This window comes from Staurois parvus, unplaced genomic scaffold, assembly GCF_062004578.1.
Source record: "Staurois parvus isolate SC_StPar_1 unplaced genomic scaffold, SC_StPar_1.0 ptg000106l, whole genome shotgun sequence".
Taxonomy (NCBI): domain Eukaryota; kingdom Metazoa; phylum Chordata; class Amphibia; order Anura; family Ranidae; genus Staurois; species Staurois parvus.
In genome coordinates, this window is record NW_028317902.1 from 5,735,212 (window position 1) to 5,761,603 (window position 26,392).

At 42.1% G+C, this 26,392-nt stretch overlaps 1 protein-coding gene across 1 annotated transcript in view; it reads right to left on the reverse strand.

Moving 5' to 3' along the window:
• LOC149467559 (carboxyl-terminal PDZ ligand of neuronal nitric oxide synthase protein-like) overlaps positions 1–26,392 on the reverse strand; it is a 154,224-nt gene that overhangs the window by 95,725 nt on the left and 32,107 nt on the right. Inside the window, exon 2 of the mRNA XM_089671525.1 lies at positions 9,420–9,491. Coding sequence (XP_089527651.1) covers positions 9,420–9,491 — 72 coding nt within the window. The remainder of the gene's footprint in view (positions 1–9,419; positions 9,492–26,392) is intronic.

Consider the following 26,392-nt stretch of genomic DNA (forward strand, 5'->3'; position numbering starts at 1 on the left):
CAGATGCGTGAGCACATCAGCCATGGAGGTAAATTATTATTATTATATCAGGTACTTATATAGCGCCATCAAATCATGCAGTGCCTTACACATATATATTGTACATTCACATCAGTCCCTAACCCTTAAGGGGCATACAATCTAAGGTCCCCAACTTACATTCACATACTAGGGCCAATTTAGACAGGAACCAATTCACCTACCAGCATGTCTTTGGAGTGTGGGAGGAACAAAGATGTTACTTTGTACAAGTAGCAGTGACATCATCACCGTGCTGTACATAGTCAATACAAAGAGCAAAGCTGTAGGAGGGACCCATCAGGCCTCACCCACAGCAATCTACCTGCAGATAACCACAGAAGGGGGAGGATACAAGACCAATCACCCCCTAAAAAGAAAGTGTGCAGCAGTGACTGGTCTTTTTTACAGGAAGTTCTTGCATAGAGGCAACGTCTCACATTGGATTACTGCATACAGTGGGGCAAAAAAGTATTTAGTCAGCCACCAATTGTGCAAGTTCTCCCACTTAAAAAGATGAGAGAGGCCTGTAATTGGCATCATAGATAGACCTCAACTATGAGAGACAAAATGAGAAAAGAAAACCAGGCAATCACATTGGCTGATTTGGAAAGAATTTATTTGCAAATTATGGTGGAAAATAAGTATTTGGTCAATATGAAAAGTTCATCTCAATACTTTGTTATATATCCTTTGTTGGCAATGACAGAGGTCAAATGTTTCCTGTAAGTCTTCACAAGGTTGGCACACACTGTTGCAATTGGTGGCTGACTAAATACTTTTTTGCCCCACTGTAGGTCTGGGGGAAATACAAAAAGCACATCAAGATTCAAGAAAGAATACACATGCCTCTTGGATTACAATATTTGCTTATCCCGGAGTTCAGCTTTAAGAATACGCACATTAAGAATTGGCAGGTTTGGCACGTTTGTACTGTTCGGAACAGCATGGCATAAACTGGAAATAAATTGATACAGAAGAAGGATAGACATTTAGAATTTAAAGGATCAAAGTCTAAATATCTATTCATTGTAAATGTATGTATTATATGTGTTTAATATTCTATACCATAAAAGCAGGGCATCTGAAGCTACATAAATCCTTCTCCTCCCCCCTTCCCGGCACCAGGAAATCTCAGTTACAAAATGATGAAGGATTAGTATCCATTCTGTGCTGTAATCTGTCTGCTCCAAGCACATTTATCCCCATTCCATTCGTCCTCTATCTCTGTCTGGTTTATAGCAGGAAACATCTAGCAGACTATTTCAAGCTGCCCTGTCATATACGCAGCATGTCAGATTAGTGGTGAGCGCAGCCCCCAGAGATGGTGTCAGCGGCTCATCTCTTCCAGAAAGCCAACTGCGCACATTCTGCAGCTACTGTTCACATAGAGAATCAACAGGAAAAATATCTTATTTTTTAACATATATGTGAATGTAAAATTCTTACAAATACAGTCTTATCCATCAATTTTATTATCTTAAAACTTTTTTTTCCATATTGTTTGTAATAACAGATTTACATGGGGCTGTCAAATGTGTGAATTATATTTTCAAGCTTTACTTCCCCATTTCTACATCTTCTACTACATCACCATCTGAATACATTTTTTCTAAGTTTTTCTATGCGGTCAGCTGAAGACCGGGCTTGTCCGTGCGTCTTGCTGGCTGACAAAGCTGTTGAACCCCATAGTGAAGAGACGTCCTTAGCTCCAGAGCGTTGTTGGCCAGCAGAGAGTTCGCATCTACCAGACGTAACAACATCGGAGAAAGGAGATCGAGATGGAACTTTGTGATTAACTTGAAATACCATTTATTTATATCAGTTTAATATAAATTTGTATTATTATACAGGATTTATATATAGCGGCGCACTTTACAAAATGAAGGTAGACATTACAGTTACAATACAATTTGGTACAAGAGGAAACAGAGGGCCCTGCTCGTTAGAGCTTACAATCAAGGAAATGTTTGCAAAGATGGAGGAAGCAGCATTTACATTGTTGTGTAGCCCTTCCTTCCACTTTAACAGTGCTGCACAGTGATTGTGTCTTGCTGATTATCTCACTGCAAGTCCGGGTATATTTGATTGAAACAGGCTCTTCGCAGTCTCTGATGATGTGTGACACCCACAATGCTCCGGGGCAACTGGGGCCATGTGATTGTTTTCCAAGCTTTAAGTCACATGAAGTGTGTCCTATCAATAGGTAAAAAAGGGTCCTATCACATGAGCAGTCCAATCAGATCTACCTATCAGTTTTCTGGTGAATCTGATGGGAAGCTTAAAGTGGAGTTCCACTCACTCTGTAAAATAATAAAAGTCAGCAGCTACAAAAAGTGTAGCTGCTCACTTTTAAAAAAACAGCCACTCACCTGTCCCACGATCCGTCGGTGCCCCTGCCGCAGCCCGTTTCACCTGCCGCCCTGTATTCCAGCTTGTGGCTTCACAGCCGGGTGCCCACTGCGCATGCGCGAGAAGCGCTGCACTTCCTAAACAGCCCCGTCATCTTCTGGGACCTGTCCCACAAGACTACGGGGAGGGAGGGTAGGAGGACAACTTCCACTTCCGATCGCCTAGGTAGCGGAAGTGGGAGCGGGTGCCTGTCAATTTTGGGTACCCATTCCCCCCCGCTCCCCAAAGATGCCAATCCTTAATGGGGAGCAGGGGACCAAACTTTAAAGTGGAACTTCCCCTTTTGGGTGGAACTCCGCTTTAATGTTGGTCCATGGGAAGGAGGATGTAAATGGACGTGCGTCTGTTGACATCCAAGTCTGCCTAGGTCCAGGAAAAAAAAAGGAAAACGTTTTGTGTATCCTTCTGTTTTTTTCAGACCTAAACCTGATGGATTGGAGGTAAAAGGAAGTAAACAAATGTACATCTGTTTACATTCACCTACTTATAGACCTAACATGGGTCTGTTAAGTTCAGTGGGGAAAAAACTCAGCAGACACACAAAAGTGACATTCATCCTGTTTGGTTGTGATTCACAGAGGACCTATTCACCAATCCCCTCCTGATTGGAACCAGACATCGTCTGTGTGAAAGGGGTCTAAGACAAATGTGTATGTACATCAGAGAGGTACTGATAACGTTGTTATTGCACTCATCAAAGTTGTACCTAAAGCTATAAGGATCTGATTATCCATAATTAAAGCCATACTGAAGACTCAGTTTTTTGGGTTTTTTTTAATAACAAACAAGTCATACTTACCTGCTCTGTGCAGTGGTTTTACACAGAGCATAGAATGCATGAAGGTAAAAACCTTGAGCCTTTACAACCACTTTAATTCTAAATCAAGAAAGAATGAGTTGTATAAATTTCTCCAACGCTTCTTCAACTCACTTATCAATGGTAGAAAACCATGCAATTTAAAGAAACACCTAACAGCGTAGTACCACTTTTATTTATAAAATCATCAAAACTATCCAAAAAGAAATGCTAACATTTATGAGGTGCAGCCAACACTCAATGCATTTCAATACGTTGACTTCATCAGAGGCATTATGAAGACATTTCATTGACGCATTACTCCTGGCACACCAGCCTGGAATGTTGAGATGACGAACAGGGAGGACGTATTCTTCATGCTAGTATTACATATTCAGTTTATCTATAGTGCTGTGTGCACTTCATAAATGTGAATACTTCTTTTTGGATGGTTTTAATAATTTTAAAATTAACAGGGTAATATACTGTTAGGAGCCTCTCTGTATTGCATGGTTTTCTGCCATTGACGGGTGAGTTGGAGGAAGTGTTGGAGAAGTTTATACAGCTGAACCATTCTTGACTTGGAACTAATTATGGATAATCCGACCTTTATGGCTTAAGGTTCAAAACAAATTGGTGAGTATGCCTCTTTGTGGTGGTAGATGATTTACAAAGAGGGCACTTACAATATATTTGGAGAACATCACTTTGGTGGACGATTGAAGATTCACTTTACAATGATACCAAAGGAACTATATTTGAAACGTTCTTATTATATATTTGTATAATATCCATTGATATAATCAAGGAGTTTGGTAATACAATATATTATACACCCACGCAATGAATATTATACAAATATCTAGATTGTAAGCTCTAACAAGCAGGGCCCTCTGTTTCCTCTTGTACCAAATTGTATTGTAACTGTACTGTCTACCTTAATTTTGTAAAGCACTGCGCAAACTGATGGCACTATATAAACCCTGTATAATAATAATAATAAGAAGAAGAAAGTTTCAAATTAAGGCTATTCTCTGGTCATTCACAGTTTATGACACCCAGGAGAATATGTTCAGCCCTTCTCTGGAGATCTGTGTTCTCCCTCCAGATTCTCCAGCCCAGAGCTGGAGAATCGGAGGGACCGAAAACTAAGCAGAGATAATTTACCTGTTTAGTAAACTGATCTTTTACTGTAATCTCGCGAGATTATAGTAAAATCAGCCGTTTTCCAGCGTTTGTAGACCGTTTTCCCTTCGTTTGGAGAACTGATCTACATATGCTTCATAAACAGCATTCACAGGAGAACTGTGTTCTCCGAGAATGCCGGAGAACTGAGCAGCGATCTATTACTGCTGGTTCATAAACGGACACCATAGTTCCTTTGGTATCATTGTAATGATACCAAATGAACTATATTTGAAACTTTCTTATTATATATTTGTATAATATTCATTGATATAATCAAGGAGTTTGGTAATACAATATATGGTAACATGGGGATATAGCACTGCTTACAGACATTGTTTTGGTATGGACTGCAACTGCTGTGCATCACTTTATATTAATTCCAATTCTTTTTTCATTTACTTTTAACATTTTATTTACTATTTTTGTTGCCTTTGTTTTCAGGGTTAGGATAGCATGGTTGCATGGGTGTATAATATGATTTTTATTTTGCTTTGACGTTTACTTTGAAAATGAATAGTATCTGTAGCAGATCCTTTGTATGACAGCCTATAACAGGACAACTGCTCCAGAGAAAAAGTATAGAAGCAACAGCATGTCAAAGATCTATCCCACAAAATCTCAAACTACCAGCATACTGTATAACCACAACCCCACATCTGCACACTGTACTATCATAATTAAGCTCTACAAGAACCATCTTACTTAGAAGTATTAAATATACATATTAATCCAAACCTTGTTCCATAACTTATTCAGGAGGAGTACATGGCGGATTAGGCAAGTTAGACTCCAGGAAAATTCAAACTAAGATCAATGTTGTGTTTTTATCAATTATTCAACAAGCACGAAAAGCAGGCAGACATAAAACATGTATCACAGGCTAATATACAGGGGATATCACAGCACTAGGGTAATTACTAAAATGCTGAGAATCCTGGCCACTTAAATTTTTATGAAGCCCTTTTGCCTCTATAGGAGTAGGATAAGAATATCTTAGAGGATGTTACTGTGTTTCCCATAGAAACACATCAGGCATAAGAAACATACAAATACAAATTTTGTTCCTGCGGACAAAAACCTCAACTTTCTACTGCTCTGTTTGTATTTTTCCAACTATATCTAACAACTGGATTTTTTTCCTTCATTTGCTTATGGCAAAGCACAACTTCAGGCAAGAAATGGAACACTCCCCAAATGTTTCTCCGTACCTCCTGACACTATGGCAAAAAACAATCATTATTTTGCCCTTGGGAGTTGCTAACCCTTGTGGCCGCTGAGGTTTGGCCACGCAAAACGCGTTGGCTCAATTCTGCTATGAATCAATTTTATCATTACATTTCCCCGGACTCTTAAGCGTTGGTTCAGTGATCTCACTGGATTGTATGTATAATGGAGGAGGAGATGATAGGGTCTGTGGGTGGGACCTGTGAGTGGCAGACTTGGGGTGATAGGGGAAATCAGACTTAGAGCTGGTCACCTGAAGGTTTTTAATCCCAGCACTATACCATTGCACTTACATAGCTTGTATACAATACATTAAAGCACAGAATTTCTGTTTGTCCTTTCTTCTGCAGGGAATGGGCTTTACTTAGCATGCAGACTGCAGCACAAAATACCGATTAGAGATGTCAGCACCATGGTGAACATGGAAAAACAACTTAAAAGGTAAATCTTGGAGTTGGACTTTAATGGTATACATTACATTTTTATCATGTAAATACAAAGTCTACCTCCACATGTCCAGCCACTAAGTGTCCTATTTATAGAGGAAATCTGCAGTTTCTCTCTATGGGGCATCAAAGCTATTACTCCACATGCGTTCTGAATTTTACGTTTAATCTATAAAGTGCATAGCACAGTGTGGAGCCTGTAGAGTGTGCTCTGCATAACGCTCCACCGAACACTTCGGATCGAAAAAAGTGGTATAAATGTACCATAAGAAGGACAAGTGCTCCCTTGAGGTACATTTGTTGTTGCTCGAAAGACCATTCTGTAGACAGTAACGGTGGTGGAGTGACATGTTGAAGATACTTCTTTCTTAGGCTGGACTCACACCATGCGTATTAATCGCACTTGAGTTGACATGCATTTAATACAGTGAGTTGATGTTGATTTTTTCCCACAGCAAAAGCCAAAACACAAAACACTGCCTGCGATATTTTGCATTACGCTGGGTCAAATGAATCTTGTTCCATTTTCACCCAGTGAAAATCAGTGCAGTGGGTTGATGTGAACTGGGTCTACTGGAGACAATAGATTTTAGTTTGCATTGCATTGGACTTTCACTGCGCAATAAGGAACAACGAATGTGTTGTGAAAGGGACAAAGCAGCGATGTGATCTAACCTGTTACAAAAATGCCCTGTAGAACCCTAAAGTGCTTGTAAACCCTTATCTATACCCAGTGAAGTGACTGGTCTCGGGTGATACATAGAGATAAAACAAATCCACTAGATAATTTGTACCTGTCTATCTACAGCTGTCTATCCCCTACATGCATTCACAGTGCTAAATTTACAGCTCTGAAAAGCAGAGGGCAGGGAACTGAAGTTACATCAGTGAGGAGAGCTCTGAGAACTGTTTGGAGGGTAGCAACACCCCCCCCTTCACACAGCACACGGGAACTGAGCTGAGGCTGTCAATCACAGGCTGTGCCCTCCCCTGTCACCATTTTCCTCTTTGTGTCAGGAAAACGAATCAGAAGTGACTTATGCTGATATCAGAGGAACCAGGCAGAAGATCGAAATGACACTGAGTGCTCTGGAGGTTTCCAACCACATTAAAGTGGTTCTCAGGTTTTTTACCATCAGGCATTGCATGCCTGAAGGTAAAAAAACCTTCTGAGTGTAGCAGCCCTCCCTAACACTTACTTGAGCCCCATCCAGATCCAGCAATGTCCATGAGAGCCTCCGTTCTCTGGGGACTCACACTCCTGACTTGCTGAGGCAGCAGCGGGAGCCTTTGGCTCCCTCTGCTGTCAATCACAGCCATTGACCCAATCAGGAGAGAGAGGGGGCAGGGCCGATCCACAGCTGTGTGTGTGAATGGACACAGAGCCGCAGCACAGGAGCGTGCCTGTTCGAGTGTCCCGATAGCAAGCTGCTTGCTATGGGGGCACCCAACAGGAAGGAGGGACCAGGAGCGCTGGCGGGGGACCTGAGAGGAGGCCGATCCAGTACCTGCACAGGGCTGGTAAGAATGACATGTTTGTTATTTAAAAAACAGAAAAAAAAAAAAAAAAAAACAAGATTTTAGTATCACTTTAAGTCTTAACACCTGGAGTGTTAGCCTCTGATTCACAATCTCGATAACCTGTAGCTCCAGTTCTGTTGTAAAGCTAAACAAAATACCCCCCAGGTGAACTCTACACACAGAATAGAGTGCAGATATTTTTTGTAGATCCTTATCTGTTTCTGTTTCGCAAAAATTAAGATAAATTATTCCAATGCATTTATCAAAATTCCAATCGCTGAGGGAAGAGTATCAGCCATTACTATATTCAGATGACCTACAAGCAACATGTCACCTACACCAGTAACTTCTTAGGGCACTTACACCAGTAACTTCTTATGGCACCTACACCAGTAACTTCTTATGGCACCTGCACCAGTAACTTCTTATGGCACCTACACCAGTAACTTCTTATGGTACCTACACCAGTAACTTCTTATGGCACCTACACCAGTAACTTCTTATGGCACCTACACCAGTAACTTCTTATGGCACTTGCGCCAGTAACTTCTTATGGCACCTACACCAGTAACGTCTTATGGCACCTATACCAGTAACTTCTTATGGCACTTGCACCAGTAACTTCTTATGGCACTTGCACCAGTAACTTCTTATGGCACTTGCACCAGTAACTTCTTATGGCACTTGCACCAGTAACTTCTTATGGCACTTGCACCAGTAACTTCTTATGGCACTTACACCAGTAACTTCTTATGGCACTTACACCAGTAACTTCTTATGGCACCTGCACCAGTAACTTCTTATGTCACCTACACCAGTAACGTCTTATATCACTTACACCAGTAACTTCTTATGGCACCTACACCAGTAACTTCTTATGGCACTTGCACCAGTAACTTCTTATGGCACCTATACCAGTAACTTCTTATGGCACTTGCACCAGTAACTTCTTATGGCACTTACACCAGTAACTTCTTATGGCACCTACACCAGTAACTTCTTATGGCACTTGCACCAGTAACTTCTTATGACACCTACACCAGTAATATCTTATGGCACTTACACCAGTAACTTCTTATGGCACTTACACCAGTAACTTCTTATGGCACCTACACCAGTAACTTCTTATGGCACCTACACCAGTAATATCTTATGGCACTTACACCAGTAACTTCTTATGGCACTTGCACCAGTAACTTCTTATGGCACCTACACCAGTAATATCTTATGGCACTTACACCAGTAACTTCTTATGGCACTTACACCAGTAACTTCTTATGGCACATACACCAGTAACTTCTTATGGCACTTGCACCAGTAACTTCTTATGACACCTACACCAGTAATATCTTATGGCACTTACACCAGTAACTTCTTATGGCACTTACACCAGTAACTTCTTATGGCACATACACCAGTAACTTCTTATGGCACTTGCACCAGTAACTTCTTATGGCACCTATACCAGTAACTTCTTATGGCACCTACACCAGTAACTTCTTATGGCACCTACACCAATAACTTGCTAGAGGCAAACCTATGAGCCTTCTGGTAAATGAAGGAATTAATATGTGGACTTTTAAGAAAACTAGACAATCAGATGACCAGAGGGATAAGCACACTGCAAAATCCCATCTATAAATGGTGTACTGTTGCCATGGTTACAGAAATGTTCAATCCTTTTTTTGCCAGTCTTAGAAATGGACGCAGACTGAAATGGAACATCATAACATTTTAAATGGTCTTTTAGCAATCATATATTTTCTTTTTGTTGAAAGTGGAGGTTTTTAATTTAACAAATCGCTTAAACATACCCGTATTCGTCTCATGGCCGCCACTATCTCCACTCTGCTGTTTGGGCGTGGAACATCCAAGCTTCCAATGTACTGAAAGAAAAAGACACAAGTTTATTTCACTCCCTTCATGTAAGCAATACGCTATGCTCCATCAACAACAATGGTCACACGCTGGCTTTTTTATTGTTCTGATGTGCCGGTGAAGAGCGTACAATGAATTTGGCACACATAGTGGAAAGACAAGAAATGTCACAAGGCTAAACAATAGATGACTGGGTCAGAGGAGAAAGAGTAAGTAGGGAACTAGAACAGTGAGGGCACAATCGTTCAGTGTGCAAAGGACAAGAAGCTACAAAAGACCAGCAGCATTACAATGTCCCTACTCATCAACTAAGTAATACAAGGTCGGTCAAGGACACAGCCCTAAACACCATATCCAGGTCATATATCGGCCAATACCATTGTGCAAAAAACTGCACTTATCTTTCTTGGCTCATATTGATTGTCTTGTCTTTCAGGAGAAAAACAGCATGAAAAGGCAAATTAAATTAAAGTGGTTGTAAAGGCTCAAGAATTTTTATGCGTGAAGGTAAAAAAACCTTCTGTGTGCAGCAGTCCCCCCAGCCCCCTCAATACTTTCCTGTGAACGCCAGCCACAGCTGTCCCGGGTCTCTGCCTCCTCATTGGCTGAGACAGCAAGCGGGAGCCATTTTCTCCTGCTGCTGTCAATCACAGTCAGTCAGCCAATGAGGAGAGAGGGGGCAGGGCAAAGCTGTGGCTCCGAGTGTCAATGGGCACGCAGAGCAGCGGGTGTCCCCATAGCAAACAGCTTGCTATGGGGACAGACAGAAGGAGCCAGGAGTGCTGGCAGGGGACCCAAGAAGAGGAGGATCCAGGCTGTTCTGTGCAAAGCCACTGCACACAGCAGGTAAGTATAGACATGTTTGTTATTTTACAAAAAAAAAATTAACCTTTAGGCCTCCTTCACACAGGCGTTCCGTATGTCAGTTTTTCATCTGTTCGTTTACAGAATAAAAACGGACCCCCATGTATTTCTATGGACTTGTGGATGTGAACGGATGAACATTTTTTTACATCCGTTAATGTCTGCATCTGTTAACATCCATTTTTTTGAACGGAAAAAACACAATTTTTCTTCCGCAAAAAAAAAAAAAAAAAACACGGAGCAGATGAAAAACGGATGTCAACAGATGTCAATGGACCACAAACGGATGTAAACAGATGAAAATGGATGAAAGCGGACACAAACGGATGAAAAACAGATGTAAATGGATGAAAACACAGATGCAAAAACAGATGTAAATGGATGAAATAATGGATGTAGACAGGTGAAAACGGATGAAAGCGGATGAAAACACAGATGCAAAAACAGATGTAAACGGATGAAACAACGGATGTAGACAGGTGAAAACGGATGAAAGCGGACACAAACGGATTAAAAACGGATGCAAAAACGGATGTAAACTCATCTGTTTTTTCCTTGAAAAAACGTGACTGAACTGAAGAAAACAAAAGGAACGCCTGTGTTCAAGGACCCTTAGAATCGCTTTAAACTGGTAGTAAATTTGTTTTTTTAACCTCTTCACGCCAGCCAAACGCAAATGTGCGGCCTCCCGGCGTCTGGGCCTAGACGCCGAGCGGCTGCACATTTGCGTTCTATTAAAAAAGAATATATGTGCTGAGAGCGTGCGCCCTGCGCGCTCCCAGCACACGTCCGGTACTCACGGAAAGGTCCCGATCTCCTCTTTCGAACTGGACCTTCCCCGATCATGCGACCGCCGTGATGGCGTGTCACAGCGGTCACATGACCCTAAACCCTGCCGCGCCTCCTGGCTTCTGAAACTCTTAAAGGGCCGGGAGGCGCCGGCGTGAAGGGGTTAACTTTCACCTACAGGAAAGCTGATAATAAAGCTTACCTATTGGAAAAATGTATATTTCTTAAACGCGCACCAATTAGCAGATATTTTCTTTTATAAAGCCGGTGCATGCGTTCTGAAGGAAAGACATACCCGTGTCGTTCCTTCAGAGTACTGTGCCATGGCCTGGGAGTGATGTCATTGTGGCCCAGCCTGTCAGGCGGCCGGAGCTCATGAACCCGGAAGGAAGAACGGATGAAGATGGAAGCCTCTGCAGCAGTGACAGCGTGCCGCTGCGATGACATTACCTTGCAGGGGACTTTATTTTTTCCTGCAGTTTACTACCGCTTTAAAGCATAACTAAAGGCAAAACTTTTATTTTTTGTTTTGGATAGAGTGGAGAGGGATTAGAACCCCTGTCAGTTTATATTGCCCCCGTTAAGGAGATTCACCCTCTCTATTTGTTGTGTTTACCGTTATCATTGAAAGCGAATGTAAAAGAAAATCCCAAATTTTGGGTTGTTCCCTGAAATGTAATAGAGGGGAAATCTTCCAATGGGGAAATTAGTTCTCGTCACCTGAGGGTCCCCAAGGAATTCCCTTAATTTGCAGGGATTTCCTCTCACTTCCTGTTTGGCTAGAGGACAGGAAGTGAAGGAAAATCTCCACAATGGGACACAGATGGCAAACAGATAGATGGCTCTATCCAAAATGGAAAGAAAAAGTTTTGCCTAAAGTTCTACTTTAAGGTAAGACGACAACATACAGCCAATTTGTTCTAAGACTAGGTACATACCACAGAACTAATCCTATAATAGACAGAAAATCGCTCCCTATTGTGGTTTCAGTGCTGTAACTAAAGGATTTGTAACGATCCTATGAGTAGGTTAGGATTAACAAACCTCAGGTACACCGGATCTTTGGTCAGATAATGAAAAATAGAACTGCCAACCTGCTCACACCAATAACCCAGAACAATCATGTGAAAGTTTACTGCTGCTATGGATTACTGCAGTTTGCCCAAAAACATCAAGCTTTGCATTTTAAAGTGGAACTTTACCTAATAAATACAGGCCTGATTTTTAATGTAGAGGGAACATACTAGGTCTCATCTGCATTATTCTGATCTGCTTTTTCACAATGTACACTATGCTGTTCACACGCAGCTCAGTGTACAATTTCAACATGTGCCAAGATGAATGAACTCTTGCGCATGTGTGGGAGTGACATCATCCCCGCCTGACCAATCAAAGTGGCCAGCGATAGAGCTTGACACTGCGTCACTGAAGTGAAACAAAGTATAATTTTATTGTAATAAATGTGTGCTTGGATAATCTGACCAATCTCAGGAACCATGGTGCTGGGCGCGTTTATGGAGTAGAAGAGAGAACAAGTTGTGTTGTCCCAACCTAACAAAGTCAGGAATCATTTTTAAAAAGACAGTCTGCCCAAAAATGAAATAGTTATAGGTTATAGGTAGTCTGGTGAGTTTTCCTCTAGCAGTTTATAATTCCAGGGCATTCCAGAAAATGCATGCTATAGTTCCTAGGGGTCCACTTTTTCTACATATGAAATGTTTTCATAAAAAAAAGGCTTCATCCACATAAATTCAGGGAATTCCTGCAAATAAATGTACAGGTGGATGTGGACAGATGGGGCGCTGTGCAGTGGTGTATTTAAGTTTTGTGCTGCCATAGGCAACACAAAAATTGGCCGCTTTCCCCCCAGGCCGGGAGAGCCTTCCACCGTCCCTATACAACAGCCCCCCCCCCCTCCACCAGGCGAGAAAGACACTCATCTTCACCGCTCCGGACATCCCGGGGATGACAGTGGGGCTCTGCATACACAGTCAAGCAGCCCACAGTCTCTCATAGATCCCACCTGGTCCACATGCCACGTGTGTCCTTTTTTCCGTCCCTTCTTCTGGGGTGGCACCCCCTGAAAAATGCAGCCCCAGGCAAACGCCTTGTTTGCCTCATGGTGAATTTTCCCCTGCCGCTGAGCATGTACAAAGCGATAACAGTCTGACAGTGGCCATAGCTGTCTGATTGTAATTGGAAAGCCAACAGTTATCTGCAGTTGGGGACAGATGATTGCTCCTGGATGCAGTTTGTTTGTGTCCAGGGGCAATCATCTGTCCCTAACCACATGCTGTACAATTACCTCCGAAACCCTTGCAGACAGCTGTGGTCACCATCAGTCTGTCATTGCTTTGTACAGGCTCAGTGGCCTTAACTGTCTGCATCCACCTGTACATCCAGTTGAAGGAATCAGATGAATTCTTGCCAAAGTTGGAATATTTGTACATGTGAATGAGACCTGAATTGAAAATTCACCAGGGAGATTGGGAGACCCTTGTAACCACCACAGCAGTGTGTAGACCTCAGAACACAAGACATAAATGTTGCAGAATGATCGGGCCTCTAGAGTTCAGTGGGGGTCCCATGGGATAGTGGAAAAGGCACCGTGCTCTTCTTATTCCATTCTTATCTTGTTTGTGGGTTGCTATTGGAGTTCTCAGCACAAGTATTCCCCAGCTACAGCTCACCTTTTGGCGAGCTGTGTGTCATTATACATGCAGAATATATACACCCTCCCACCCAAGCCTTCTCAGATTATATGAAGAGGTCTGAAATGTGGTCTTTTTTCCCTTTTTCTATATTTCAAGCTTTTCATGGTGTTTTAAGTGGGGGTTCATCATCCAGCCTGGTCAAAGATAGAACAAAAAGAAAAAGGAAAAGAGGGAAAACCAAGAGTAGAAGTGGGGAAAGAATGGAAGGAGCAGAAGGGGGCCCAATTCCAGTTGAACCCTTCCATGCCAACACAGTTCCATTCTATGAAAAAAAAATTACAGATAGCATCTCAGAGTGCCAGAGTATGAGAACTCAATCCAGGTGTAAAGCTGTAAATTTGGAATGTTTATCCTGGAGGTTCGCAGTGAGCTCTTCCATATGGATATCGATTCAGTTCAGAGGCACTTTCCGTAATGCTACGGCCATTAAAACTTAATTGAGTGTGTGTGTGTCGCTATTTCTGATGTTGTGTTATTATTGCTCCTTTGTACTATCCCACTTAAGTCACTAGTGAGTGTGCAACAAGTCACTCATTCAGCCTGGGATGGAACAACACATGCGAGCAAGGAAGCTTTTCCCCTCGATGTTGTGTCCTCCATTGTGGTCCTGCTGCTGGTATGTTCTTGCCTATGTCAGGTTCACAATTGTGACATCTGCTTTACCTCATTAATTTGAGTCGCTAACCCAGAACAAGTATTCAGAAGTTTTTCTGACTATCCTCTGACTTCCCTAAGCTACATATTTGTTCAGGGTCAGTGTATCAGAAAGGATTGAAGCTATGTGGGTTGGTATGACAACCAGGAAACTAGTATTTTTATATAAAGGTCAGCACCGATAGACCGTGTATTTCCCTCAGGAAATGTTTACTTTAAAGTTTGCCAAACCTAAAACTTTTTTTTTCAAGTTTTGAACACAGTGGGGAAGGGGAAGGATTAGAATTTTTAGGGACTATCTGAACCTCACTAATTTCCTGTCTTGCTGGCTGTGGTTTCACTAGATGGCACGTGAAGGGAAATCTACAAATGGACGCACAAAAATAAATATATGACATGAATTCTACCCTTTCCCTACTTTTCTACAGAAAAGCAATTTTATTTCTATCTGTAGCAGTATGAACCTGACAAGGGTTCCAACACTTCCCCACTCAACATAAAACTAAAAAAAGTTTTGGCTTGGGCATACACTTAGTGTACGCATAACTGAAGTCCCTAAAAAACAAACTAGACAGCTTAGCTCTTCAATATCTAGTAGATACAGTAGATTAGTGCTGGTCAACTTTCTTGATATAGAGGGCCTCAAGTGCGGCCACTGACAGACATCACCAAAGGGCTGCACATAAAATTCACCGAATGTAATGCCACAGGACACTATGGACCTGCAATGGAAAATGGTCAAAAGATGCATACATGCTATAGGAGTTAGTGGAGACATGCTTCAGGAGACAGTCAAAGACTGGGGAAACACTTCAGGAGACCATACACAATATTTCTCTCAATGGTTCGGATGACAAAACCTCCCCTGAGGAGGTTTGTTGTATTCTAATATCCGGAGTCCGCAGCTGTCAGGATACCTAAACAGTGATTGCAGCTTTCTGGATGGAGTCACTGCTCAGCCAACAATTTCTGTCCAGTTTCTAAGATTTTTTAATCGAAATTTGTCCACCTGGGTGCTCAGGCAGGGCCCCCTATGGTTAAAATTTTGGCTGATTCACAGGAATCAGCCTAGGATCTGACAATGTATGGCTCCCTACAGAGATCCCTGCTATTAGTGCTCCTTTACAAATCAATGCTTTTGCATTTGTGCTCATACAGCCTCCTACATTTAATAGATCCAAAGAATAAAATTAATGAAAGGAAAACAAGGATGCACACCACATTAATAGTCAGAGCATGAAAGAAACTTAACTGTCTTGAGTAAGAATCTAGGTAAGGAATACACAGGCTAGTACCTGCAGTGCCCCCGAGGGCACAATAAGTGTTACAGATCTGCAGCACTCGGGCCAAAGGTTGGGCTCCAGGGATATATAGAGCTGGGACTTGCAGTGGACTTCTAGGTACTAGTGAGCAGGTGCTTTAACATTGCAATGTGCAGATCTAACGATCAACAACGTCAGGAAAAGGAAAGGGACATCTGCCATTTTACCTGACTGTCTAGAACGGTTGGAAACCCTACCAAAAAATAAAACGAAAAAAAAAAAGGACTTGCCTAAAGAACAAACTGCAGTTTGAAGCCCCTACTAATCCCTCACATGGCCTGCAATAAGGTAGAGTCTGCCATTGCATGCTAAAGCCAATTTACATTATTCATATCTACTAACATTTACAACTGCTACCCCCTGCTTTGTGTCAGCCAAGTTATCTCAAGGACAACCAGACAATTAGCATATGCAGGGCTTTTGTGAGAAAAAAAATCACAGACTATGAGAAAGGAAAAAAGCAATATCAACAGCAATGAAATAAAAGTCACACTGGAATAGAAGGTTACAGGTCCGTCTGTGGGAATATGAAGACCCCACCTTGATCACAAAGTCTGTAATTGTTCTAAAGATATTTTTTCCAGATGAAATACTCCATCATTCACTTAGGAAGCAGACCATGAAGGATTAGGAAATAAGTCTCCCGCAGCCACTAAAAGAAGAAAGGACAAAACCCAACTGCAGTCACCAATCTACTAATATAAAATACCTCTGCCTCAAGCTTTGTTGTGTGCCAAACAGAAAGTAAAGTCAGATCTGGCTGGAGCAGGGTACTGCTTATACATGAAACAAGACGTTTTTACTTGGGTAATATACTGCATGATAGGAAGAGAGAGATTCCCGGACAGTCTTAGAACAGGTTAATCATTTCCAAAGAATTACATTATGTTGAAGTTCTCAATTAAAGGGACTGTACAGTGTATTTTCAGAAAGCACCTATTTTCAGTTACTAGTGTTTGCAAAGAGGAATTTTACTCTCCCCACCCCCCTAGTTCCTCCTCAACCTTTCTTGCTCTGAAGTCCACAAAATGCACTCACCTACCCAGCAATCGATTGGTGTTCTGTTTGGATTGACAGTGCAGCTAATGTGTATCATTGTGTGCCAGGTCTTGTGCCACCACCATGATCATCTGTGATGTCATCGGGAGGACAGTTGTCTCTTCCCAGGTTCTTGCAACCAGCCCCCTGATGATGCATGCACCATGGCAAGTCATCAAAGTGCCAGCTGCAAGTATCAGGAAGAGCCAGCCATCCCCCTGATGACACACAACAACGACTGCATAGTAGACTACCCTTTGGTCTCCTGGGTTGCAGGACAGAGCTATCCAAGGAGACTCCAAGAAGAGAAATGCCATTCTTGTATGTAAGAACCTAGGAAGTGAGGGAAAATTCCTCCAAAAAGTTGTAAATAAGCAGTCCCTGATTTTTAGAGAGGAGGGGGTGGGAATGAGATGACATAACATAGCTTGGGAGGGCAAAGGTCCACTTTAAAGTGCACCTTTGAGCTTTAGTGCAGTTAAACTTATATTGTGCTCTTCACCGTTCAGCTCCCAGTTTCATGCCCACCTGCCTGCAAGCCAACAAGATGTTGTTTACAAAGCCGCCAAACTCCTTGTCACAATCTTATGGACTGGGCCCATGCATGCATTGTACACGTCCGATTCAATCCTTTGAAACTTTCAAAGAACCCTGTACATGTACGGGATTGACTCCGAAAACTGCAATAAAGGTTTTTGAAATTCCTTTTACAATACATTTTACATTATTGCTCTTCCATAATTTTGTTGTTGTATTAAACAGATTCCTAAATTTAACCACTAGAAGTTCTTAGTGGCTATGTACTATTACTCTTGTCTCTCCTTTAAAGGAGAAGTACAGCCAAAGCTCTCTTCTCCTTTGGATCACAGGAGTGCAGTTCATTCTGCACTCCTGTGACCCGTTTTCAGCTGACAATGGGCTGAAATCTGCTTTCGGCTGACGTCACTCAGCTGGTCCAGACTGGGGAAAGATCCCGACTTTAAAGTCGGGATCCACCCCAGAGTCTGGAGCGGCACCTGGCTCAGCCTGAGCCAGCTGCTCCCTCCCTCTCCACAGCCCAACGCTCCAGTGAGCGTGAGGTGGTGTGAGGTTGGATGGGGTGGGGGAGCAAAGCAGACAGTGGTGACTGACAGTCCAACTTCTCTGCTCAGAGTGAAAAGGAGAACTTAGCTATCAGCAGTCATGTGAACGATAAGTTCTCACCCTTAGAGCCGATGGGGGACCGATGCTGCATCCACCTAGGTAAGTATAAATAAGGGGAAAAAATGCTTCTCTTTTACCAACCGTTGAGATACGATATCAGCCATATAGGGAGTGCACTGTTTTCAGTATTTCAGACAACTCTGGCTTGCATTATGAGAGGAGACAGTAAAGCACAACCACTGTAAAGCACTGCTAAACAAAAAGCAGAACCTGCATATGAAATGGGAAAATGTATCTGCCCACAATCACACCGGCGCTGGCACCCGTACTTCGTGAATGGACTGTATGTTTATGCTGCATGAAGGCAGCCCATTCAAGTCTAAAGGGAAGCAACGGTTACACGGACACAGCCACTCATCTCAATTTGATAGCTGTGAAGGTGTGGCCCCAAACACACACTGTCTGTGTTCAGGGCCACACACCCTCACCAGCACAGCTGTCAAATTAGGATGAGCAAGTGTGTCCGTGCAGCCAATATGTCCAAATAGACATGAATGAGTTGCCAGCACGCAGCACTTGATGGCTCAAGCCGCATAAACGCATAGCCCATTCACAAACTACGGGTGTCAGTGTCCATTTAATGATGCCTTACAAAAACCGGTTTCAAATTATACATGGAAGCAAGGTTTTCTGAGCATTAACAGAGGTCAATGATTTGTTACAGCAAACTGAGCTCTTTTGCATGTTTATAAAAAATAATATATATATATATATATATATATATACACACACACACATTTCCTTTAGCCCTGATTCACATCAGTGCGACTTCTCATGCAACTTGGCAGTTCAAAGTCGCATGAAAGGTCGCATCCAATTTGCACCAATGGAACCGGAACCACGACTTTGAAAAAGGTTTTTGCACAATTTCTGTGCGACTTCATTGCGGCTTGCATTGTCGCACAGATGTCAGAAAGCCGCACATGAAATCGCACTGATAGTCAGCTTTGAAGTCGCTCTGAAGTATCGCAACTTCAAAGCCGCACAGGTGTGAACCAGGACTTAAGGTACCAAAAGGCATCATTCACATGATGAAGAAAATTCATCTGTAGGTCATACCCAATCAGGGAAACCATTCCATGCCCAAACCTTCTCTGGGGAGTCGACTGACCATTCAGCTGGATTATCAAATAAATGATTTAGATCATACTCCCAGACTTGCCTTATAAAGCTGTAAGAGTCTATGCAGGAAAATCTCAAAGTAAAGTCAAGTCAAGCTGTAGGTCTCAGCTGTGAATGTAAAGCTGTCACACAGGAAAAGTGCTCTTTTGAACTTTACAAAGCTGTTTTAGGCATATTAGCACATTACTGCACAAATACCATGGAAGGTTGATTTTGCTGATCTTTATTTGTAAGGACATAGTGATTCCTTGCTGGGGCAGGTGCTTTTTCCAAGTTGTTCACCTTTAAAGAAGAAGTATAGCCAAAGCTATAAGGTTACTGAAAAGTTGGGATCTTTCCGGAGCCTTGAGAGGCTGAGTGACATCAGCCAACAGTAGGCTTTAGCCCACAATCGGCTAAAAATGGGGTCACAGGAGTGCAATACAAACTGCATTCCTTTAGCCCGTTTTCAGCCAACAGTGGGCTGAAGCCTGCTGATGTCACTCAGCTGGTCCAGGCTCAGTAAAGATCCCAACTTTACAGTCGGAATCCACCCAGATGCCTGACCCGGCAGCCAGCTGATCATGCCTCTGAGAGCCAGAGCCAGGCCCTTCCTTCACCGTCCACAGCCCAGAACTCCAGATGGGCAGAGCAGAGAGCCGGTGACTGACAGTTAATGCCCTCTGTTCAGAGTGGAGGGGGAGAACTGAGTGATCAGCAGTGTTTGATTAGTTCTCGGGGTAGAACCAGTGAGATTGGTGCTGCAGCCAACTAGGTAAGTTGTTTGTTTTTTTTTGTAATTATTCCTGAATTTCTCTTTTAAGTGACCATAGATACCAGGCACCGTGCAGACATGATAAATTTCACCCTAGGCACTCAAATCCTCCAGAAGGTCATCACATACAGTTGTGTTCAAAATAATAGCAGTCAGACATCACTAACCTGATCAATCACTGTTTTTGGTAGAAATGATATTTCTACATGACAAATAATTTACTAGCCGGTGTAGTAGAGTAATAGAAATCCAACAGACCCAACAGTCATGACATGCATGCTGCTGATTCTGTGTAATTGAATCACTATTTGAAAGATTCATGTTCAAAATAATAGCAGTGTGGAGTTCTATTAGTGAGGTCATTCATTCTTTGAAAAACAGGTGGCAATCATTGCCCTTATTTAAGGAAGGAAGGCAGCAAATGTTGTACATGCTGGTTACAGTGCATTTCTCTCTGAAATTCTGTGGAAAAAGGGTCGTTCCAGACATTGTTCAGAAGAACAGCGTACCTTGATTAAAAAATTGACTGGAGAGGGGAAAACATATAAAGAAGTGCAGAAAATGATAGGCTGCTCAGCTAAAATGATCACAAATGCTTTAAAATGGCAACCAAAACCTGAAAGACGTGGAAGAAAGCGAAAAACTACCATTCGAATGGATAGAAGAATAGCCAAAATGGCAAGGACTCAGCCAACAATCAGCTCCAGGAAGATCAAAGGAGGTCTAAAGTTACCTGTGAGTACTGCTACAATTAGAAGACGCCTATGTGAAGCCAAGCTATCTGCAAGAAGCCCCCGCAAAGTCCCACTGTTGAAAAAAAGACGTGCTGAAGAGGTTACAATTTGCCAAAGAGCACATTGACTGGCCTAAAGAGAAATGGCGCAACATTTTGTGGACTGATGAAAGTAAGATTGTTCTTTTTGGGTCTAGTGGCTGGAGACAGTTTGTCAGACGACCCCCAAACACTGAATTCAAGCCACAGTACATTGTGAAGACAGTGAAGCATGGTTGTGCAAGCATCATGATGTGGGGATGTTTCTCATACTACGGTGTTGGGCCTATTTATCGCATACCAGGGATCATGGATCAATTTGAATACATCAGAATACTTGAAGAGGTCATGCTGCCTTATGCTGAAGAGGAAATGCCCCTGAAATGGGTGTTCCAACAAGACAACGACCCCATACACACCAGTAAACGTGCAACATCTTGGTTCCAGACCAACATGATTGACGTTATGGAGTGGCCAGCCCAATCCCCGGATCTTAATCCAATAGAAAACTTGTGGGGCGACATCAAAAATACAGTTTCTGAGGCAAAACCAAGAAATAGAGAAGAACTGTGGAAGGTAGTCCAATCATCCTGGGCTGGAATACCTGTTCACAGGTGCCAGAAGTTGGTTGACTCCATGCAACACAGATGTACAGCAGTTCTCAGAAACAGTGCTTATACAACTAAATATTAATTAAGTGATTCAAAGGAAAGCAAAATCTTCAAACATTTTTCAGTTTATATAGTGAATGTTTGAGTTTGTAAAGAAGAATACAAACACTGCTATTTTTTTGAACAGTCTAATATTCGCTTTTCTTCAGTTTTTTTAGAGGAACAACACAAATTTGATATATTTTTCTTCATGTTTTGATTTGGAATAGAATGTGTAGTGTTCCCAATGCATTTGCGTGTATGGAAATAAAAGATATTAGAAGGATTTTGAGCTTTATTCACTTTTTTCAACACACTGCTATTATTTTGAACACAACTGTATACATCTTAGCTGAACATTCCTGTTTAAGGGTGATCTCCAGACATGACCTAATACCTCAAAACCCTGTCACCCCAAGAGCATGCCCCTGTGTTAGTTACCTCTTGCAGCAAGGAACATCCATTTACCTACACAAAGTGAGTGGACAGGTGTTTGGGAGTTAACTCAGCAGCATTGGTTTGCCAGGAAAAACAATGTACACATGCAGAGTGGGAGAGAGAGGTGTGGATAGGGAGAGTTCTGTAGTTTACCAGAAGACAACTCAGGCAGGGCTGACAACACTGCTTGGGATTTTAGTGCAGCAGTGGCAGCATTGTCAGCCAACAACAGGCCATCAGGCTCTCACTGGATTTCTAGCAGCACCTCGAAGTATTTTTCTCCATCTTTTTTTGGGTTAGATAAAACACAGGGAAGTGTGCATGTATTGCAGAGACATACTTCATATTTCTTTTTTAATATCACCTACACATGCACTTTAAGCGAATTAGGCTCCATATACACTGCAGCTGATAAACTTACATTCAGGAGCTGTTCAGCGTTTTTTTTTTTCAGCAGCCCCTGAACTCTTCCTAATGTTTTCCTACGTATCCATGTACACTATGTCGTTTACTGGCAGTTGAGTTGACAGTGGTTTTTTTGAACGCACCAAACTTGCGTTCAGGAGTAGATTTTATCAGCGTTTCAAACGCCAAACGCTGGTAAATGCGGCTAACCGCGTTTATAAGCGCTTGTGTTTGAAAAATTTTTAACTCCTCCATTTCCAGATGCTGTCCAGAGTCTTTTTTCATCATGAAAAATGCATGGAAAGCGTTTTCCCGGTACTCAAATGGACCAGGTACACCATACTTTGAGGTTTTGCATGAAAGAAAATATGTTAGACACTGCTGCAATAATTTATGCACAGAAATGAGCTGGAACACATCCAAACACCACAAAAAAAAAAAAAAGACAGCTAATCTCAACAAATATTGCTCTCTCTGCTTCTGCTCTCTCTATTTCTCTCAAAATGTCTGAAATAGTTAATTTTTTTACTGTTTTTCAGTGCATTCTGGGCATTTTGGAAGGTATCCTGAGGTTATCTTAAAAAAACGCTTTCTTTCTCAACCTCTTTAATGCAGAGGAACCCTTGAAATAATTTTCAGGTCTCAGGGAATCTTTGCTAAAATCAATTCATTTGGGGGTTAGGGGGAAAGCGCCCCTTAAATTGATGGTCACTGAGAAGATTGCCCTACTTACAGTGATAGCCAGAATACCACCCAGACAGCTAAAAAGATCATTGGTGTCATGCCGTTGGCTCTGTCAAGTGACGCTGGCCCCAGAATTGTGCAGACAGCATCAAATGGAAGGTAAATTAGCCACAGCTCAAGGAACCCCTAACAAAATCCTAGTTGAGAATAGCTGGCCTAAAGTATATTCATTATTCATCCTACATAGAAGTTCAAACTGAACACAAGGTCAGACAACAACCCAGGCAGACAAAACATGACTTCCTAACATAAGGAAAGTGCATTATTAATGCTTTGGTCTGAACATACTCTATCCCATGGCAGGAAAATAAAGTGATCAATATCTTTCACAGGTCCACAGCATAGAAAAATGCTGGATTTTTAGTTGTTTATTAAGTTTGCAAATCAACAGTAAACTGTAATTTCTGCAGCTCCAAGCACAGTTCTTTGAAGATCACGGAGGATGAGGAGGTTCAGTTTAATATTCATGACTATTTACGTCTGCATACATGCTGATAATCCTTCGAGCAGACATTTAAAAAGATGAATAAAGAAGGAATTATGCAATCAGAGTACAGTAACTTTTATTTCTAGTTATATGTCAGCTTAGATTGTAGATATACTACGTAGGTGCCTTTATTTTTTATATTGACAGAAGGTCTACCCAAAATGGACATTTCAGTTTTTGTTAGATTCTAGAGAAGAAACCACCTGATGGTTTCTCTCGTCTCTCAAGGTCTTGGCAGTTCAATGTTACATAGTGGTTACATAGTAGTTTGTGAAAAAAAAAAAAAAGACGCAGGCTCATCTAGTTCGACCTTTGTGTGTCTTTCCTCCTGACCCTAATTGCAAGTGTGAAACACAAGGTCCATAGGCCAAATACAGCCCTACAGGCCATTTCATGTGGCCCTTGCACCTCTCCTGTAGCTGCAACATCCCCCTCGTCTCCACTCCCAACTTCCCTCAGCAGTTGACAGCAGAGAGGAGGTCAGAGCTCCTCTGTCAGATCCTGCACTTCTCTGTGCATTCGCGGAGATGCTTGCCTCCTTGTCTAAGCAGTCAGCAGCAGAAAGGGGGACAGAACTCCTCCTACATAAATTTCATTTTTATGTGCAGTCACATCACCCGCACATCTCTGCCTTCCCTGGTCTCAGTATTCAGCTGACCCCAACCCTCCTCTGCTCCTTCCCTGGACCCTGCACTTTCTGCTTCCCAGCTCTGCCCCCAGCTTGCACTGTGATTTAAGGGAGTGTGGGAGACTTGACTTCTGATGGTGGGAGAGTTCTTGAAGTGGGGAGGGGGTGTTCTGGACATCTAGTCTTAAAAATACAACTGACCCTTTGAGGGCGACCATAAGGCTGATACGGCCCATGATGAATTTGAGTTTGACACCCCTGCTATAATGGGATTCAGATAATCCCTTGATCAACTCCTATCAAATTTAACCGCTTCCCATCTGCCCTAGAGCAGAAGCACTGCTACAGGGTGGCACGGGTGCGCAAACTCATGTATATATACGTAATTTAGCATTTCCGGGTAGGGGGCACGTGTGAGCCCGCCCTACCTGCGCCGCCATTCGTGGCTGTGGCTGTCAATCACCAGGTCCTGGCCATAGATTACTCACCGGAGTCCAGTGATTGCCGGGCATCTCCCACGGGGGGGGGGGGGGGGGGAACTGTTTGTAAACAAAGCAGTTCTCCTCCCTGTCAGCTCGTGCACACTGCTTTGCATGGCTGTGCATAGCACAGCCATACAAACCAGTGTGCTTACAGTGAAGCCCACATACAGCCCAGTATGCAAAACAGCACACAGAACAGTTAACCCTTTGATTGCCCCACATGTTAACCCCTTCCTGCCCAGTGCCATTAGTACAGTGTCAGTGCTTTTTATTAGCACTGATCACTGTATTGGTGTCAGTGACACCAAGTCAGTTCCCCCACTAGTGTCAGAATGCCCACCACAGTCCCGCTATAAGTCGCTGATCTCTGCCACTACTAGTAAAAATAAAAAATCACAGTATGTATACTGTCATTTGTAAACGCTGTAACTATCATGGAAACCAATTAATTTACACGTATTGGGATTTTTTTTAGCAAAGACACATAGCAGAATACATTTTAGCCTAAATTTATGATCAAATTTGATTTTTAAAATTTTTTTACTGGACATGTTTAATAGCAAAATGTCTTTTTGTGTTTTTTTCTCAAAATTGTCTTTTTTTATAGCGCAAAAAAAAATTTAAAAACTCACAGGCGATCAAATACCACCAAAAGAAAACTCAATTCTTGGGAAAAAAGGACGTAAATTTAATCTGGGTGTAGCCTTGCATGACTGCGCAATTGTCAGTTAAAGTAGCGCAGCGCCGCATTGCAAAAATGGCCTGGTTAGGAAGAGGGGTACAGTAAATCCTCTGGAGGGCAAGTGGTTAAAGTGGTATTAAACTAGAAAACAAGAATGTAATATATTGCACCATACCAATCCTTAAATGTGGTCACTGAATTAGATTTTTTTAGGCTTTTATTTTTCACTTTGTAATCCTGTCTTATGAGGTCTCCACTCTGGATGGAGAAACAACACCTCTAGAGTGCAGCACTGTCAATCTGGGGAGAGAGCAATGCTAGATGCACTAGCAGGTTTAGGTGGACTTGACTTACAAATTAAAGCCCAACTCCTCCTAGTACTTTTTGAGCAGTTATAGCAGCATTTTTGGGGGTGATAGAAGTTTTACATAAATAAATGAAAGCTGGCCATTGTAAGCACCCCTATAATTGGTAAATGGATTGCCTTGACCCTCTAACTGGCACTTTCGCTGGACAGCTTGGCCAGTTGAAGGAAGTTGAAAAAACAGCAGGCTTACTGGCCAGATCACAAAGTGAAAATGAATGCTGATTTAAGTCCAAGAAGAGAAGTGGACAGAATTTAGGATTGTACAAAAGGTGGTTTCATCTTAAATGAAAGGCGTTCTCTATTAGAGTAGTGAAAATATAGAATTCTCCTTCCCTGGCAGTAATGTAAAAAAAAAGTTGAGATATCTTCCTCAGTCATCATAATATACATTGCTATTAAACCCATAAACAAACAGAGTCGGTAGCTGCATTCATTTTAATTTTTTTACGTTTTTCCCCTTACTCTCACCAGATGATCAGTCCAGGAAAGCCTAACACAGATGATTAGAAAATTGAGCAAATGATCATTTGCATTTTTCCGTTTCTTCATCCCAGGCTGAAAACAAGAATGCCTAATATGGTACAAAAATATTCGAATGACAGAGGAAAACTTCCCTACGTACATACCTATGGTCTATGTCTAGTCTATGGTCATACGTTTCTAATCATATACGGACTTGTTCATTCAATTTTTATAGGCTGAATTCTGTACTAATTAAATGAATATTGGACATTATGATAATGAACAAGAACAATTTTCCAACATGCCACTTGGGACAATTTTGTTTGAACACT